The 18,205-nt window shown below is 41.4% G+C and overlaps 1 protein-coding gene across 2 annotated transcripts in view; it reads right to left on the bottom strand.

The window, feature by feature from the left end:
• The window catches only part of ARMH4 (armadillo like helical domain containing 4), a 158,984-nt gene that overhangs the window by 125,633 nt on the left and 15,146 nt on the right, over positions 1 to 18,205 (bottom strand). For both annotated transcript variants that reach the window (XM_071100109.1, XM_071100110.1), the window contains exons 4-5: positions 13,964 to 14,215; positions 12,374 to 12,583 (exon numbers count right to left, since the gene is read on the bottom strand). In XM_071100109.1, coding sequence (XP_070956210.1) covers positions 12,374 to 12,583; positions 13,964 to 14,215 — 462 coding nt within the window. The remainder of the gene's footprint in view (positions 1 to 12,373; positions 12,584 to 13,963; positions 14,216 to 18,205) is intronic.

Genomic DNA, 18,205 nt, shown 5'->3' with positions numbered 1-18,205 from the left:
GGCGACCACAAAGGGAACTCCAAAGCAGTGAGTAATATTGGACCACTTTCACTTGGTATTCTGTCCTATCCTTCCGTAGAATTAGAGGAAAATACCAGCCACCTGTTGGCCAGTTAAAAACGATTAGCAAGGCTGCTGGACTTAAGACACAAGTGTGAGGCTATCTGGGGAAGGGCTTTCTAACAACCCCTAACCCTTCTGTGTTGGGGATGTTGGTCTGCCTAGAGCCAGCTTCCACTTTCAATTTTCCTGGGGAAGCTGACGGCTGACTAGAGACAGAAAGCTGTCATCCCGAACTCCCTCCAGCATCAGCCGGTTGAGATCATGGCACAGCCAGAAGTCTCTACTCAACAGTCACCCATGCATGCACCCCTACCTTTCCTTCTGACCCATACCTCCTGGGTCCCGACCACGACTTTCTTGAAAGTGTAGCCCCAAAATTCTCCTTACCTCTGAATCTACTTCCTCTGATCCCTGCCTCCTAGGTGCTAACAGTTCAGACTTTCATTTCCCCTAGCAAGCTGTATCTCCAAAGGGATCTAGGGAAGCTCTACGCTGCATCCTTAGGCATCTAGGCTATAAAGCCAGGGAGTCTTGTCCCTGGTGTCCCTTCCAATTTAGGCATACAGCTCTCGACATGGGCAGTTATGTGGGACCCATTCCCTACCACCCTTGCCAGGGCCCCAAGTTTGTAAATGGCTGAGAGAGAGAGATGGAGGAAAGAGAGAGAGAGATATAGGAGAGAGAGACACACACACAAAGGAGAGAGAGAGACGAGAGAGAGAGAGATGGAGGAGAGAGAGAGAGACAAAGGAGAGAGAGAGAGACAAAGGAGAGGGAGAGAGACAGGAGAGAGAGACAGAAGAGAGACGGAGGAGAGAGAGAGAGAGAGAGGAGAGAGAGAGAGAGAGACGGAGGAGAGAGAGAGAAGGAGGGAGTCAAAGAGAAAAAGAGAAAGATAGAAATAGTAAAAAAAAAAAAAAAGCAAAAACAAAAAAACAGTGTGCCCTATTCCTTTAAAAGCCAGGGTAAATTTAAAACCTATAATTGATAATTGAAGGTCTTCTCCATGACCCTATAACACTCCAATATCACTTCGTTGTCAGTGTAAATAAGGGCGTAGCCAAAAAGCACTGAGGCCACTGACAACCAGTAGCCTTCCTATCAAAAATCCTTAACCCAGGAACCCGCAGGAGGCCCAAATGTATTCAATCTGTGGTGGCAACTGCTTTGCTAACAGAAGAAAGTAGAAAATCAGCCTTTAGAGGAAACCTCATTGTGAGCACACCTCACCAGTTCAGAACTAAGTCAAAAAAGCAAAAAGGTAGCTTACTAACTCGAAAAATCTTAAAGTATGGGGATATTCTGTTAGAAAAAGGTAATTTAACACCAACCACTGATAATTTCCTTAACCCAGCAGATTTCCTAATAGGGGATTTAAATCTTAGTTACTATACAAAGGTCTGACCAGACCTAGGAGGAAACTCCCTTCAGGACAGGACGATAGATGGTTCCTCCCAGGTGATTGAGGGAAAAACCAAAATGGATATTCAGTAATTGATACGGAGACTCTTGTGGAAGCAGAGTTAGAAAAATTGCCTAATTGGTCTCCTCAAACGTGCGAGCTGTTTGCACTCAGTCAAGCCTTAAAGTACTTACAGAATCAAAAAAGACTATCTCACTATCTCACTCCTGACTCAAAAAGTTACCTACACCCTCTGTGAAATGAATTTGCATAAGAACTGTTGTCTACAGGAATGCATCTTGATGGGGCAGCTAGGTTGTTGTGAAATATTCAGGAACCCAGCCCAGCTCTAGGACTCACCCCTGAGTAGGAAGGCAATGTTGGGCATGCTGATAAAGGACCACTAGAATCCAGCAGCCCAGACCCCTTTCTTTGTGGTCAAGAAGGTGGGAAAAGGGGTGCAGGACTGCTATATAGCTACATTGGTGAGCGTAACAAATCCGATAAGCAGAGGTCCATGGGTGGTTATGCACCCTGGAAAGGAATAAGCATTAGGACCATAGAGGACGCTATAGGACTAATGCTCATCGCAAAATGCCCAGGGGTGCTGGCATCCCTATGTTCTTTTTTCAGATTGGAAACATTCCCCCCAAGGCAAAAATGCCCCTAAGATGTATTCTGGAGAATTAGGACCAATTTGACCCTCAGACACTAAGAAAAAAATGACTTATATTCTTCTGCAGTACCGCCTGGCCACGATATCCTCTTCAAGTGGGAGAAACCTGGCCTCCTGAGGGAAGTATAAATTATAACACCATCTTACAGCTAGACTTCTTTTGTAGAAAAGAAAGCAAATGGTGTGAAGTGCCATATGTACAAACTTTCTTTTCATTAAGAGACAACTCGCGGCCGGGCGCGGTGGCTCACGCCTGTAATCCCAGCACTTTGGGAGGCCGAGACGGGCAGATCACGAGGTCAGGAGATCGACACCATCCTGGCTAACACGGTGAAACCCCGTCTCTACTAAAAATACATTTTAAAAAATGAGCCGGGCGCGGTGGCGGGCACCTGTAGTCCCAGCTACACGGGAGGCTGAGGCAGGAGAATAGCGTGAACCCGGGAAGCGGAGCTTGCAGTGAGTGGAGATCGCACCACTGCACTCCAGCCTGGGCGACAGAGCAAGACTCCGTCTAAAAAAAAAAAAAAAAAAAGACAACTCGCAATTATGTAAAAAGTGGGATTTATGCCCTACAGGAAGCCCTCAGAGTCTACCTCCCTACCCCAGCGTACTCCCGACTCCTTCTCCAACTAATAAGGATCCCCCTTCAACCCAAACGGTCCACAAGGAGATAGACAAAGAGGTAAACAATGAACCAAGGAGTGTCAATATTCCCTGATTATGCCCCCTCCAAGCAGTGGGAGGAGGAGAATTCGGCCCAGCCAGAGTGCATGTAGCTTTTACTCTCTCAGACTTAACACAAATTAAATAGACCTAGGTAAATTCTCAGATAACCCTGATGGTTATATTGATGTTTTACAAGGGTTAGGACAATCCTTCGATCTGACATGGAGAGATATAATGTTACTGCTAAATCAGACACTAGCCCCCAGTGAGGGAAGTGCCACCATAACTGCAGCCCGAGAGTTTGGTGATCTCTGTTATCTCAGTCAGGTCAATGATAGGATGACAACAGAAGAAAGAGAACAATTCCCCACAGGCCAGCAGGCAGTTCCCAGTGTAGACCCTCATTAGGACACAAAATCAGAACATGGAGATTGGTGCCACAGACATTTGCAAACTTGCATGCTAGAAGAACTAAGGAAAACTAGGAAGACGCCTATGAATTATTCAGTGATGTCCACCATAACACAGGGAAAAGAAGAAAATCCTACCACCTTTCTGGAGAGACTAAGGGAGGCATTGAGAAAGCATACCTCTCTGTCACCTGACTCTATTGAAGGCCAACTAATCTTAAAGGATAAGTTTATCAGTCAGTCAGCTGCAGACATTAGAAAAAAGCTTCAAAAGTCCGCCTCAGGCCGGGAGCAAAACTTAGAAACCCTATTGAACTTGGCAACCTCGGTTTTTTATAATAGAGATGAGGAGGAGCAGGTGGAACGGGACAAATGGATAAAAAAAAAAAAAAAGGCCACCACTTTAGTCATGGCCCTCAGGCAAGCGGACTTTGGAGGCTCTGGAAAAGGGAAAGGCTGGGCACATCGAATGCCTAATGGAGCTTGCTTCCAGTGCAGTCTACAAGGACACTTTTAAAAAGATTGTCCAAGTAGAAATAAGCCGTCCCCTCGTCCATGCCCCTTATGTCAAGGGAATCACTGGAAGGCCCACTGCCCCAGGGGATGAAGGTCCTCTGAGTCAGAAGCCACTAACGAGATGATCCAGCAGCAGGACTGAGGGTGCCCGGGGCAAGCACCAGCCCATGCCATCACCCTCACAGAGCCCCGAGTATGCTTGACCATTGAGGGCCAAGAGGTTAACTATCTCCTGGACACTGATGCGGCCTTCTCAGTCTCAGTCTCCTGTCCCAGACAACTGTCCTCCAGATCTGTCACTATCCGAGGGGTCCTGGGACAGCCAGTCACTAGATACTTCTCCCAGCCACTAAGCTGTGACTGAGGAACTCTTTTCACATGCTTTTCTAATTATGCCTGAAAGCCCCACTTCCTTGTTAGAGAGAGACATTCTAGCAAAAGCAGGGGCCATTATACACCTGAACATAGGAGAAGGAACACCCGTTTGTTGTCCCCTGCTTGAGGAAGAAATTAATCCTGAAGTCTGGGCAACAGAAGGACAATATGGACAAGCAAAGAATGCCCATCCTGTTCAAGTTAAACTAAAGGATTCCGCCTCCTTTCCCTATCAAAGGCAGTACCCCCTTAGACCTGAGGCCCAACAAGGACTCCAAAAGATTAAGGACCTAAAAGCCCAAGGCCTAGTAAAACCATGCAGTAGCCCCTGCAATATTCCAATTTTAGGAGTACAGAAACCCAACGGACAGTGGAGAGTTCGTGCAAGATCTCAGGATTATCAATGAGGCTGTTGTCCCTCTATACCCAACTGTACCTAACACTTATACTCTGCTTTCCCAAATACCAGAGGAAGCAGAGTGGTTTACAGTCCTGGACCTTAAGGATGCCTTTTCCTGCATCCCTGTACATCCTGACTCTCAATGTTTATCTGCCTTTGAAGATCCTTCAAACCCAACATCTCAACTCACCTGGACTGTTTTACCCCAAGGGTTCAGGGATAGCCCCCATCTATTCGGCCAGGCATTAGCCCAAGACTTGAGCCAATTCTCATACCTGGACACTCTTGTCCTTCGGTACATGGATGATTTACTTTTAGCCGCCTGTTCAGAAATTTTGTGCCATCAAGCCACCCAAGTGCTCGTAAATTTCCTCACTACCTGTGGCTACAAGGTTTCCAAACCAAAGGCTCAGCTCTGCTCACAGCAGGTTAAATACTTAGGGCTAAAATTATCCAAAGGTACCAAGGCCCTCAGTAGGGAACGTATCCAGCCTATACTGGCTTATCCTTATCCCAAAACCCTAAAGCAACTAAGAGGGTTCCTTGGCATAACAGGTTTCTGTCGAATATGGATTTCCAGGTATGGCAAAATAGCCAGACCATTATATACACTAGTTAAGGAAATTCAGAAAGCCAATACTGAATTTATTAAGATGGACACCTGAAGCAGAGGCAGCTTTCCAGGCCCTAAAGAAGGCCCTAACCCAAGCCCCAGTGTTAAGTTTGTCAACAGGGCAAGACTTTTCTTTAGATGTCACAGAAAAAACAGGAGTAGCTCTAGGAGTCCCCACACAGGTCCAAGGGATGAGCATGCAATCCGTGGCATACCTGAGTAAGGAAACTGATGTAGTGGCAAAAGGTTGGCCTCATTGTTTACAGGTAGTGGCAGCAGTAGCAGTCCTAGTGTCTGAAGCAGTTAAAATGATACAGAGAAGAGATCTTATTGTGTGGACATCTCATGATGTGAATGGCATACTCACTGCTAAAGGAGACTTGTGACTGTCAGACAACCATTCACTTAAATATCAGGCTCTATTACTTGAAGGGCCAGTGCTGCAACTGCGCACTTGTGCAACTCTTAACCCAGCGACATTTCTTCCAGACAATAAAGAAAAGATAAAACATAACTGTCAACAAGTAATTGCTCAAACCTATGCTGCTCGAGGGGACCTTTTAGAGGTTCCCCTGACTGATCCTGACCTCAACTTGTATACTGATGGAAGTTCCTTTGTAGAAAAAGGACTTCGAAAAGTGAGGTATGCAGTGGTCAGTGATAACGGAATACTTGAAGGTAATCCCCTCACTCCAGAAACTAGTGCTCAGCTGGCAGAACTAATAGCCCTCACTTGGGCACTAAAATTAGGAGAATGAAAAAGGATAAGTATATATACAGACTCTAAGTATGCTTACCTAGTCCTCCATGCCCACGCAGCAATATAGAGAGAAAGAGAATTCTTAACTTCCAAGGAAATACTATCAAACATCAGGAAGTCATTAGGAGATTATTATTGGCTGTACAGAAACCTAAAGAGGTGGCAGTCTTACACTGCCAGGGTCATCAGAAAGGAAAGGAAAGGAAAATAGAAGGAAACTGCCAAGTGGATATTGAAGCCAAAAGAGCCTCAAGGCAGGACCCTCCATTAGAAATGCTTATAGAAGGACCCCTAGTATGGGGTAATCCCCTCCGGGAAACCAAGCCCTAGTACTCAGCAGGAAAAATAGAATAGGGAACCTCACAAGGAGGTACTTTCCTCCCCTATAGATGGTTAGCCACCAAAGAAGGAAAAATACTTTTGCCTGCAGCTAACCAGTAGAAATTACTTAAAACCCTTCACCAAACCTTTCACTTAGCCATTGATAGCACCCATCACATGGCCAAATCATTATTTATTGGACCTAGGCCTTTTCAAAACTATCAAGCAGATAGTCAGAGCCTGTGAAGTTCGCTGAAGAAATTTACCATGAACTCCTGGACCGGCCTGCTAGCCCATGCTCCAATGTTCATGACATCGAAGGCACCCCTCCCAAGGAAATCTCAACTGCACAACCCCTACTACACCCCAGTTCAGCAGGAAGCAGTTAGAGCGGTCGTCGGCCAACCTCCCCAACAGCACTTGAGTTTTCCTGTTGAGAGGGAGGACTGTGAGACAAGACAAGCTGGATTTCCTAGGCCAACTAAGAATCCCTAAGCCTATCTGGGAAGGTGACCGCTTCCACTTTTAAACACAGGGCTTGCAACTTAGCTCACACCTGACCAGTCAGATACTAAAGAGAGCTCACTAAAATGCTAATTAGGCAAAAACAGGAGGTAAAGAAATAGCCAATCATCTATTGCCTGAGAGCACAGTGGGAGGGACAATGATCGGGATATAAACCCAGGCATTTGAGCCAGCAACGGCTACCCTCTTTGGGTCCCCTCCCTTTGTATGGGAGCTCTGTTTTCACTCTATTAAATCTTGCAACTGCAAAAATAAAAATAAAAATATTCTTCCTAATGCTACTTAAACAATGTATTTCCCAATTTTTTTCTGATTGATGATAAAAGAAAGAGACAAAGATATTGGCTTCAGTATGAGGCCACCAGACTGCCAAGAATATCATTCAGTCACCTGAATGAAGGCACACTTTTCAGAAATGACTTTCTCCTGAAATTCCTGTTATCAGTAAAGAAGACCCCGGAAGGGGACAGAACTAGAAACCCCAGATAAGGAAAGAGAGATAATACCACTATCTCTTCAGCAAAGGAAATTAAGAGACACTGCAAATAAATATTGAAATTGTTCTGAGGACAAAAACAACCATGATATTAAATACACACATACACATGCATGCACACATGTGCACACATGAAGGCAGGAAAATGGATGTCTCTGAAATAAACAATGAGTGACAAAATAATGACAGCTTTCTGCCCCATGTATGGTGTCTGGCTGGGAAAAAAAAATGTCAAAAATGCAATCATTTAAAAACTAAATATAAATCAGAAATTTTCTAAGACAAAACAGTCTTAGAAAAGCAAGGAAAAACTCTCAGAAAAGAAAAAACTAGTTAAAGGATATATTTGGTTTTGTATTTTAAAAAATTAAGTTATTAAAGAAAGAAACATAGCTTCTCCACTGGATTTATTTTTTTTGTTTTTTATTTTTTATTTTTTTAATTTTTTTGAGACAGAGTCTTGCTCTATCGCCCAGGCTAGAATACAGTGGTGTGATCTCAGCTGACTGCAACCTATGCCTCCCAGGTTCAAGTGATTCTCTGCCTCAGCCTCCCGAGTGGCTGGGATTATAGGTGCGTGCCACCACGCCTAGCTAATCTTTTGTATTTTTAGTAGAGGCGGGGTTTCACCGTGTTAGCTGCGATGGTCTCGATCTTCTGACCCTGTGATCTGCCTGCCTCGACCTCCCAAAGTGCTGGGATTACAGGCATGAGCTACCATTCACGGAGGTAATTCTCCAGCAAGTCAATCACTATGAGTTTGTTTCATAAGGCCTGCTATAAGTGGGCCTTTTGAAACAAATGAGGAAATGGGGATTTAATTTAGTTTGGCTGTGTCCTCACCCAAATTTCACCTTGAATTGTAGCTCCCATAATCCCCACGTGTCGTGGGAGGGACCCAGTGGGAGGTAATTGAATCATGGGGGCAGGTCTTTCCCATGCTGTTCTCATGAGAGTGAATAAGTCTCAAGGGATCTGATGGTTTTATAAAGGGCAGTTCCCCTATACAAGCTCTCTTGCCTGCTGTCATGTAAGATGTAACTTTGCTCCTCCTTTGCCTTTTACCATGATTGTGAGGCCTCCCCAGTCATGTGGAACCTCTTTCACTTTATTAAACCTCTTTCCTTTATAAATTACCCAGTCTTGGGTATGTCTTTATTAGCAGCATGAGAACAGACTAATACAGGGTTGAGATAATATCATGGGATTATACTCAACACTCAACATGTATGCCCACAGAAAGATATTAAATAAGACCAATCCGATCAAGAATTCAAGTTCTCCAGATGAGGGACACTGGAATTGCTTTTTTCTTGCAGAAGACCTAACCCAGAAGAGTCCAAGCAAATTCAGTGTTCCTGTCACTGTGTTCCTGTTCCTGTCTGGTCTGCACCATGGCAAGCACTAACTGGCTCCCCACTTCCCGCTAGCTGGAAGGCCCAGATATTGACTTCCAAATATTAAGGGAAGAAGTGTGGGGGGTGGGAGGGAGGACAGTCAAAGACTTAATCACAGGATCTGAGAAATCTGTTTTTATACTCTTATCTCCCACATGTTCTTAGAAACCTACTATCTGACACAAATAGACCCACAATAGATTTTTCTGAATATGGAACTGCCAAAGCAACAACCTTCCATTCTACAGAATTATTATTATCACTTTAGAGCACAGATTAATTTCCATCTTCCATGGGGGTATACAGAAAGAATTTTTTAAAAGTTTGATTTATTTAGAGTAAGTAGATATCTTCAGACAGATTTCTAATATGCAGAAAGTGGGACTTCTTTAAGTAGGTAAGAAATATCAGTACTAAAATATTTTAAAGAGTTAACCCAAATAAATTCCAAGTATGTTTTCAAGAGTAATCAGAAATTTTAAGTTGGCATTTTGGAGCAGGAAAGACATTAATATTCAACAAGAGAAGAAAATCAACCTATATAAAGATCATGTCCAAAACTTAATTTATGCAGTTATAAAATGTGTATAAAATTTGTCATTATCCTATTTTTAATAAAAAGAACATTTTTGTTATGTTTGTATTTCAAAGACGCTGAATACAGCTCTTGTAGAGTTATGCCTGAAATGAGTATAATACATTTATCGTTGTGAGAATATTTATTCCCTAAAAAAAAAAGTCAGACATAGAAGCCAAATGTATCAGGCAAGGTAGAAAATAAACCATTATCCCTTCAAAAATCAAACTGCACTTTTGCTGACAAGATAAAAGACACTGAAATATGCACAAGGTGGCATGTACTTATCAAGGCAGGCTTTCTTCAGTGACTAAGAAATGGAAAACACACCAAAACTTCTCCCACTCTACCAGTTCACATCACTCAGGTAGCACATCTGTCTTCATGGACAGCTGGCAAACTCTTCAGAAGCAGTCCCCCTGTTACATGTTGAAGTGTGTCCCTCAAAATGGTAGGTTCAAGTCCTGACTGGTAGTACCAATGCATGTGACCGTATTTGAAAATAGGGTCATAATTAAGATGAGGTCATTAGGATGGGCCCTAATCCAATAACTGCTGTTCTTATAAAGCGAGGAAAATTTGAGCACAGAGACACAGAAGGCCATATGAATAGACTGGAGTCATGCTGCCTCAAGCCAAGGAAACCCTGGGGTTCCTCCCCTAGAGGCTTTGGAGAGAGCAGAGCCCTGCCTATACCTTGACTTCCAACTTGCAGGTTCCAGACTGCGTGAGAATAAATTTCTGTTGTTTTAAGCCACCCAATTTGTGATACTTAGTTATGACAGCCCTTAGAAACTCATACCCCCTCTCAGTCATCATATTGTAGAGATGTGAAGAGCAAGGAAGAAGACAGGGTGGAAGTAGGCATCATTTTTAGAGTGATTTGGGTTGTCAGTTATCTCTTAAAGGATAAACAGAGCTGTGGATTCAGAAATTTCCTTAAAGATTCATTCTTCTTTGGTGTCTAGTGTCTAACAAGGGATGTCCCTTTCCAAATCCCATGGAGAAAAGTACCTCATTTCCCAGAGAAATGCTCCTGCCCCCTAGTGAAAAGCAAGATATTAAAATAACATATAAACACATCACAGAGACTAAAACAAGAAAGGCGGATAACTTGACATAAGTAATACACTGTTCTAGATAAGAAAAAAAATTACCTGCCTCTAGGCATAAGCTTATGGTAGAATTAAAATGTTTCACCCAGTCAAAGCTTCAAGCTGCATTTATGTTCCTCGGCAAGGTAGAAAAACATGCATTGAAAATGGAGGCCTCCAATACATCCAGGAGTTTTGTTTAAATCAGTGCAGTCAATTCAGCTTTTGGAGGACTAGATGCACCAGCATAAAACTAACAGTGGTATTATTAATGTATACTAATTAAACATAAGTTGTACTCTTTGGTATTTACAAGTAAAACTGTGCTAATTCAAAATCTTAAGCCCAACAATGTAGCAAAAATAATACCTTTTGACCAAAAATGTTTTTGTAACCCATGACAAGGATAACTTAGACAAAAACTAACAAAATATATTATCAAAAAGTAGTTAAAATTGAATTGTGTAGAAGAAAAGAACTAAAACCCCAGGACACCTGAGGTGTGTCAGAAAATTCTAACATATTTCAATACAACTGCCATCATCTACTAAATTTAGAAAATTACTGCAGTTTCACAAGTATGGATTATTCACAAATATTTTTTTTCTCTGATTTAATGAGCCCTGCTGGGTAAAGCTGTCATGTCAAACTCAGGTTAATTTAGGGAAACCTGCTTTTTCCAGATGGCATCAAGGAGAACAGACAGTTAATATGAGACGCTAAACTCAAAGTCATATCATACAGTATTTATCTCAATGTGGAATGCAAGAGCTGTTAGCCCCTGAGCCCACTTTTATCTATTTCTTAAACCAGCCTTCTACTGTGGAATTCTCCACACTGCTCCTAAAATGTCATGTTTCTCTGGAATTCTCCACGCTGCTCCTAAAATGTCATGTTTCTCTCTCAGCAGCCAACCAGTGTTACCCAGAAAGTCTGTAACAGAGTCAGCTGCAAACCTAGCTCAATCACCTTCCCTGCTTTCAACAAAACAAAATAATAGCACATCCTATGTCTTCTCCTGCAGCAAACACATGGCTAATTGAGTGCCCAAAAGTTTACTAGTGTTTCAGATTAATTTAAGAAATTCTGCTCTATAAATCTTTGGACATTTTGTATCTCCAGCCAGGAGCTATTCACCTGCCAAAATGCTGATCAATTGACTGTGTGTCGTATTTCTAGTCTTCTTATTTGTTGATAGACAGCCGTGCCCCAAGTTTCTTTGACATGCTGAAAGCCAATGTCTTGGAAAGTACAATTTGGCATGAATTTCTTGGTCTTAGCAAATAAAGAAATTGCCTATCTCCAAATAGTAGCACAGACTAACCCAGAGATGTTACTAAGGGAGAATAACCCAGCATTAACAACCAGAGCAATGCTGTTAAAATACAATCCACTTTAAAACTTGCAACCAAGAAAATGTGGTGGGGAAACTCAAGATCTCCATCTTAATCTAGTATTCTCAAACCAGCTTGAATACCAAAATCATCTAAGGCAGTCTTTTAAAATGCTGATGTCAGATTCCACCCCCGCACCATCTTAATCTGAATCACTGGAGAGTGACTCAGGCACTGGGATGTTTCAGAAGCTCTCCAAGGTAATTCTAATGGTCAACTATAGTTGAGAACCACAGATAATAGCAGAGTCAGCAAACTTGCTCTATAAAGGGCCCTATCATAAATGTTTCAGGCTTTGTGGGCCACTGAGTCTCTGTCACAGCTTCTCAATTCTGCCGCTGTGGCACAAAAGTAGCCACATACATATGTAAATGAATTAGTATGGCTGTGTTCCAATAAAGCTTTATTTATGAACACTGAAATTTGAATTTTTATAACTTTTCTACGTCACAAAACATTATTCTTCTTTTGACTTTTTTTCAATCATTTCAAAAGGTAAAAACAATTCTTAGCTTACAGGCCATTCAAAAACAAGTGGTAGGCCAGATTTGGCACAGCTGTAGTTTACTGACCTCTGATCTATACTGCAGATTGAATATACTCCCACTTAATTCTTTCTCGAAAACATCTGCTCAGTGACTCACTCAACCAGTCCTTGAAAAGATCCCCTTCAAAGCATGAATACCTTCAGATTCAAGTTGGTCCAGGCCATACGAGGCAGCTGTATTAACATGAGTAATCGATGGAACAACAGTTCTTCTCTCAGAGGACGTCTCCGAAGCAGGAAGTGCAGGGGAAATGCTGGGTTCCCCCACCATTATTCCAGGGGGTGTCACTGGAGATCCCAGAACTGGTGTGAACTCCTCATCTGGCCCTGTGACTGTGTCCGTTTGTTCTGCCAAACACAACAGACAGGACTTGACCCACAAGATAATCATGATGGCAAATGTAAGCATGTGCTTTCACTTTTTAGGCAAGAAATGATTAAACCAATATCACACAGTACAGTAAGTTTGGCACTTGGGTTAGCTGTCCTTTCCCATACTGTATTAATCCAACTCCTCAAAGAACAGACTTTCAGGAAAATGTGTTGTCTTCCAGGAAACATATTATCTCTAATCAGAACTTTGTTTTTAAATTTTAATCTCCCATTTATTCTATTGGCAATATTATGGATGTTGTAGGATTTTATATTACATATTGCCAAAGGTAAAATATTTAACAAAAATGTATTAAAATATATTTCAAAGACTACTTTGGAAAGACAGAATGTCTTTCTCAAAATCAAGTCATAGAGTAAGAGCCTTGATCTGGGTCTGGAATGTCAATTTAAAAGCAGCCAAATATAGCCCCAGGAATTCCCAAGTCCAGAGACTCTGAAACAGTAGTAGCTTTCACACAGCTTTAAAAACTTCACTGCCTTTAAGAGATCAGAGCATTTGAGGGCCTCCTATATACAAAGCACTTTGTAGACATTATTTCAAATTCTTAAAATAACCTATAAAACAGATAGGCATTATTTAGAGGTGAACAACCAAAGCTTACAGAAGTTAAGAAACTTAGCTTGAGGCCACAATATTAGTGAAAGCCAAATTTGCGATTTAAATTCAGGTCCACACTGTTTTCACCTCATCCCCCCCGGCTCCTTGCAGCAGTTACCAAACAGGAAGAGCCTTAGAGCCTTCTCAGAGGGTCTGGCCTGTGAGGACCCAGAGGTGAGCCACCAGGAGACCTTACTTACAAACTAAACCCTTGTCCCTTTTTTTTTTTTTTTTTTTTTTCGAGACGGAGTCTCGCTCTGTCGCCAGGCTGGAGTGCAGTGGTGCAATCTCAGCTCACTGCAAGCTCCTCCTCCCGGGTTCAGGCCATTCTCCTGCCTCAGCCTCCCGAGTAGCTGGAATTACAGGCACCCACCACCACACCCGGCTAATTTTTTGTATTTTCAGTAGGGACAGGGTCTCATGTTGGCCAGGATGGTCTCAATCTCCTGACTTCGTGACCCACCCGCCTCAGCCTCCGAAAGTGCTGGGATTACAGGCGTGAGCCACCGCGCCCGGCCAACCCTTGTCCTTGTAAGGCTCTGTCACACCTCTTCAAACAAGACACAGTTCGCACCCCTTTCCAGGTAAAGGGGTGTGTGTGTGTGTGTGTGTGTGTGTGTATGCACGCACGCACGTCGGCTGCCAATGTCCACTGCCTCACTCATTCTATTCCTTGTCCACTTAACAGAAGAGATCCACCCCCAAAACAGAGTCCAATTTCCTCCCTTACAGACCTTCCACAGTGGGAGTAACTTCAAAAGACAAAGGGATGACTGTAGTTGAAACTGTAGTGGCCAGAGGCTCCCCTCTTCTTGACAGCTGAGTAACACCAGGAACGTCAGACACAGGAGAGGAGTCCTCCTTTTCTTCCTCAGTCTTGCCACCGTCTCTGATAAGCTCCAGGGTAGCAACCTGCTCTTGTGTCACCACGGATAAAGTGGCATCTGGCTCTTGAACAGCTGTTGTCATCTCTGGAGTGATGATGTCTTAAAAGGGGGAAAACATTTTAAAATAGGCCAAATCCCTATTTTAAAAACAACAAAAAGAATCATGATATGATTAAAAACTTGGGGGGAGGAAAGCAGATGCTATTTCAGGAACTGGGAAAGCAAAGAGAGAACTCAGAAATAAAATGACAGTAAATAAATGTTTTCTCTGTCACTGCTTTCAGTAGTTGTGAATCAATCTACAACAGAGATAAAGAAGTTCATGGAAAAAGCTAAAATGAAATCTAAAACAAAGTAGGAAGATCAATAGCTGAGCTCCCTTTCAGGCACATGATTGAATGTCAACATAATCAGTTTGTTAAGAAACAAATTATACAGAACCAAGTTACACTCAAAAACTCTCAGAAACATTTGTATACAGTATATTAATTTTTCACATTTGCATTTCTAGATGGTCAAGGAAGCTAGCATTTTAAAAGAAAGGAGTAATAATTACAATAACTAATATTTACTGAGTTTCTATGTTAAACACCATGGTAAGTACATGGCATACGGTATCTTATGTATGCATCCTCCCATATGCGCTACAGGGAGATAGGTGCTAGAATCATTCCATGGAAGCTGCATCATAGCGCTCAAGAATGCAGGCTCTAGAGCCAACCTGCCTTAGTCACTTACTAGCTGTGTGATCATAAACAAATTATTTCACATATGTGGGCCTTGAGTTTCCTCAGCTATAAAATGGGGATAATAATAGCATCTATCTCATAGAGCTGCTACAAAGATTAGATAACACAAGTAAAATACCTAGTATTTGGTAAGTATTCAATAATTACCAGCTATGATAACTCCACTTTACAGAATTTAGGTTTAGAAAAGCTAAGGAGCCTACCTTTGGTCACATAGCCAGCACTCTTAACCACTGTGCTAAGCCCAAGGAACAACTTAGAGAGGCCTCTGTAGAAGATGCACACTTGCTTTTAGATCAGAAAAGGAAATGAATAGAACTGGTAGGGTATGACATTATCTGTCACAGGTCCACTTTCTTTACAACATTATAATTCCCTCAAATACAGTATTAAAGACTATTTATAATTATACTCTGCTTTCTCTTCAGATCATATAAATGTTTTGCCTTCTACAGACTACTTACAAGTCAAGATTTGCCTTCTTATGAAGGGGCTATGCTAGAAATCTCAAACACTGTACAGAGCAACAACTAAAAACTTAAATTTCTTGAAAACCTAACTGTCTCTCTTTTTTAAAATATTAGTTCTAGATACTAAGTATTTTAGCAAGATCGGTAAGTTATACAATGAAAAATAACATTCTAGGGATAACTTAAAAAAGGTTTCTCAAAGTTTTTATTAATGACATGCCAGGTGCAGTGGCTCATGCCTATAATACCAGCACTTTGGGAGACTGAGGTGGAAGGATCACAAGGTCAGGAGTTTGAGACCAGCCTGGCCAATATGGTGAAACCCCATCTCTACTAAAAACACAAAAAAATTGGCCAGGCATGGTGGCACATTCCTGTCACCCCGGCCACTCGAGAGGCTGAGGCAGGAGAATTGCTTGAACCCAGGAGGTGGAGGTTGCAGTGAGCCGAGATCATACCACTGCACTCCAGCCCGGATGACAGGGCAAGACTCCGTCTTAAAAAAAAAAAAAAAAAAAGTTTTTATTACTGACATCATGGCATATCCTATTACTTTAAAAAAATGTTGCCTCGAAAACAATGTATTTGCTTTAAAATAATGTGTATTTGTTTGTTTTTCATTATAGGCAGTTCCTTTTCTTGGTACTCATCCAGTTTACACTATTTTTCCTTTTGAATTGAAGAGATTTTTACATTTGATGGATTAATATACCTGGTTACAGGACAAACATGTGAGTTAGGGTAAGGTTCTCACATGAGTTTCATATTTGCACTCTATATCATCGTTTGAATTTTGTCTCTCTTTTATTCCTTTCTCCAATATTACCGTAAATCCCTAGAGAGCCAGGATTCATTGTCCTTCTGTACCTCTAGCACGTAGGGCAACGCTCTGTTTGCCACAAGAAGACAATAACATATAGTTTTACCATTTTAAGCAGTAGGAGTTCTCTATGTTGCCCTCATTTTTGAAAACATAATGAACACTTTTGAGAACACATATACAAAAATAAATATGCAGGCGCTGTTTGTAGTTTTATGAAATAGCAAGAAATGTCAAAATGCATAGTATCTTGAATAAATAATTGCTGTTAGAGAAAGAAAACTGAGAACTAGAAAGAGTAATAAAAAATTTTTAAATAAACTTTAAATTTTCCTAATATCTCTCATTCTTCCTACTTCATGTTGGAGAAAAAATTATAGATTTTTTTTTTTTTTTTTTTTTTTTTTTTTGAGACGGAGTCTCGCTCTGTCGCCCAGGCTGGACTGCAGTGGCTGGATCTCAGCTCACTGCAAGCTCAGCCTCCCGGGTTTACGCCATTCTCCTGCCTCAGCCTCCCAAGTAGCTGGGACTACAGGTGCCCGCCACCTCGCCTGGTTAGTTTTTCATATTTTTTAGTAGAGACGGGGTTTCACCGTGTTAGCCAGGATGGTCTCGATCTCCTGACCTCATGATCCACCCATCCACTCTCGGCCTCCCAAAGTGCTGGGATTACAGGCTTGAGCCACCGTGCCCGGCCTATAAATTATTTTTAAAACCTGACCTTCAGTTGAAGCAGCTGACTCAAAGGGCTGACTATAATCTCAATGTACTCATCTGTTAATAATATCCAAAAACACCAGAAATCAATGCATATTCTGAAGAAGATAATGTCCTAAGTGGTCCCTGGATTCTAAATGATTAGCATTTGAGTTGTTTACTTCAGAAAAATACTTATGATCACCTGAAACTGAGTAGTAAAACATTTTGGCTATTCTATAACAACTGCTGTCAAAAACTGCAATCTTTCCCATTCCTTTTAACTCTATGGGACAAAAAAAAAGTAAAACAAAAGGAATAAATTGACTGTTCCTCTTGGTACACAGAACATTTAGAAATTGTTTGATTTTGGATAACGTAGGCCTGCATGGTTCTCTATCCTCATTTGGAAATCCACTGAAAGGATATTTACTGAGTACCTACTATGTGCCAGGAATTGTGCTATGTGCTAGGAATAAAAAGAAGTGGCCTGTTAAAAGATTACAATTTGCTGAGGCAATTATGACTAAGAACCATATTCAAAAATCAAAATAATCAGGAAATTACCAATTCCATTTTACTTGCTAGGCTGTATTAATAGAAGCCAATACAAGTTTAGTACATAAGAAACATGGATTCAATTGTGCAGTGAACAGTCTGGGGCTATATGACTTAATGCTCCAAAAATAAAAGTTCTATGAAGAACTGAAGTAAACTTGTTGCTCAGTCATATCTAAGGTCTTCATGGCCATGTGAACCCAACTCCATGTAAAAACCAACCTACAAGACATTTTATGGAAGCTTCTATGAAAACTTAACAGCATACTAGGTCTTTCAGTCTTTAAATAAAAATGAATTAGACATGTAAAATTCAATCTTTCTTTTGTCATTTATCAGGTGATCTTTCACCATTTTAATGCAATCTCAACACCTTATAAAACATATTACTGATTTGATATTTTCCATTAATTGGGCTCATTGGCTGAAGTAACAGTTGTACATGTTCCAAAACAAATTGAAATGAGCATGTAAACATTACACTAAGCTTTTCCTTTCCAATGTTGTTATCTGTCCAACTACCCATAATAAAAGAAAACCATTATCCGTCAACAACAAATAGAAGGCTTTCCAGCTTATAATATTCACAGATGCAAAGGCCAAAAGAAAGTAGAAAATGCAGAACCAAGCAAGCAGATGATTTATCTTCCACCCTACCTACCCTTCCTTATTTCTAAATGTTCTCGTTTTAGGAAAACAAAATTAGAAAATTCATATAGTTAATACCACGAGATAACTACAGTACTTACATAAACTTTTTTTGTAACAAATATAAGGGATGTGAGCGTATTTTACA

Source organism: Macaca nemestrina, chromosome 7, assembly GCF_043159975.1.
Source record: "Macaca nemestrina isolate mMacNem1 chromosome 7, mMacNem.hap1, whole genome shotgun sequence".
Lineage (NCBI taxonomy): Eukaryota > Metazoa > Chordata > Mammalia > Primates > Cercopithecidae > Macaca > Macaca nemestrina.
This window is presented reverse-complemented; position numbering and strand designations above follow the sequence as displayed.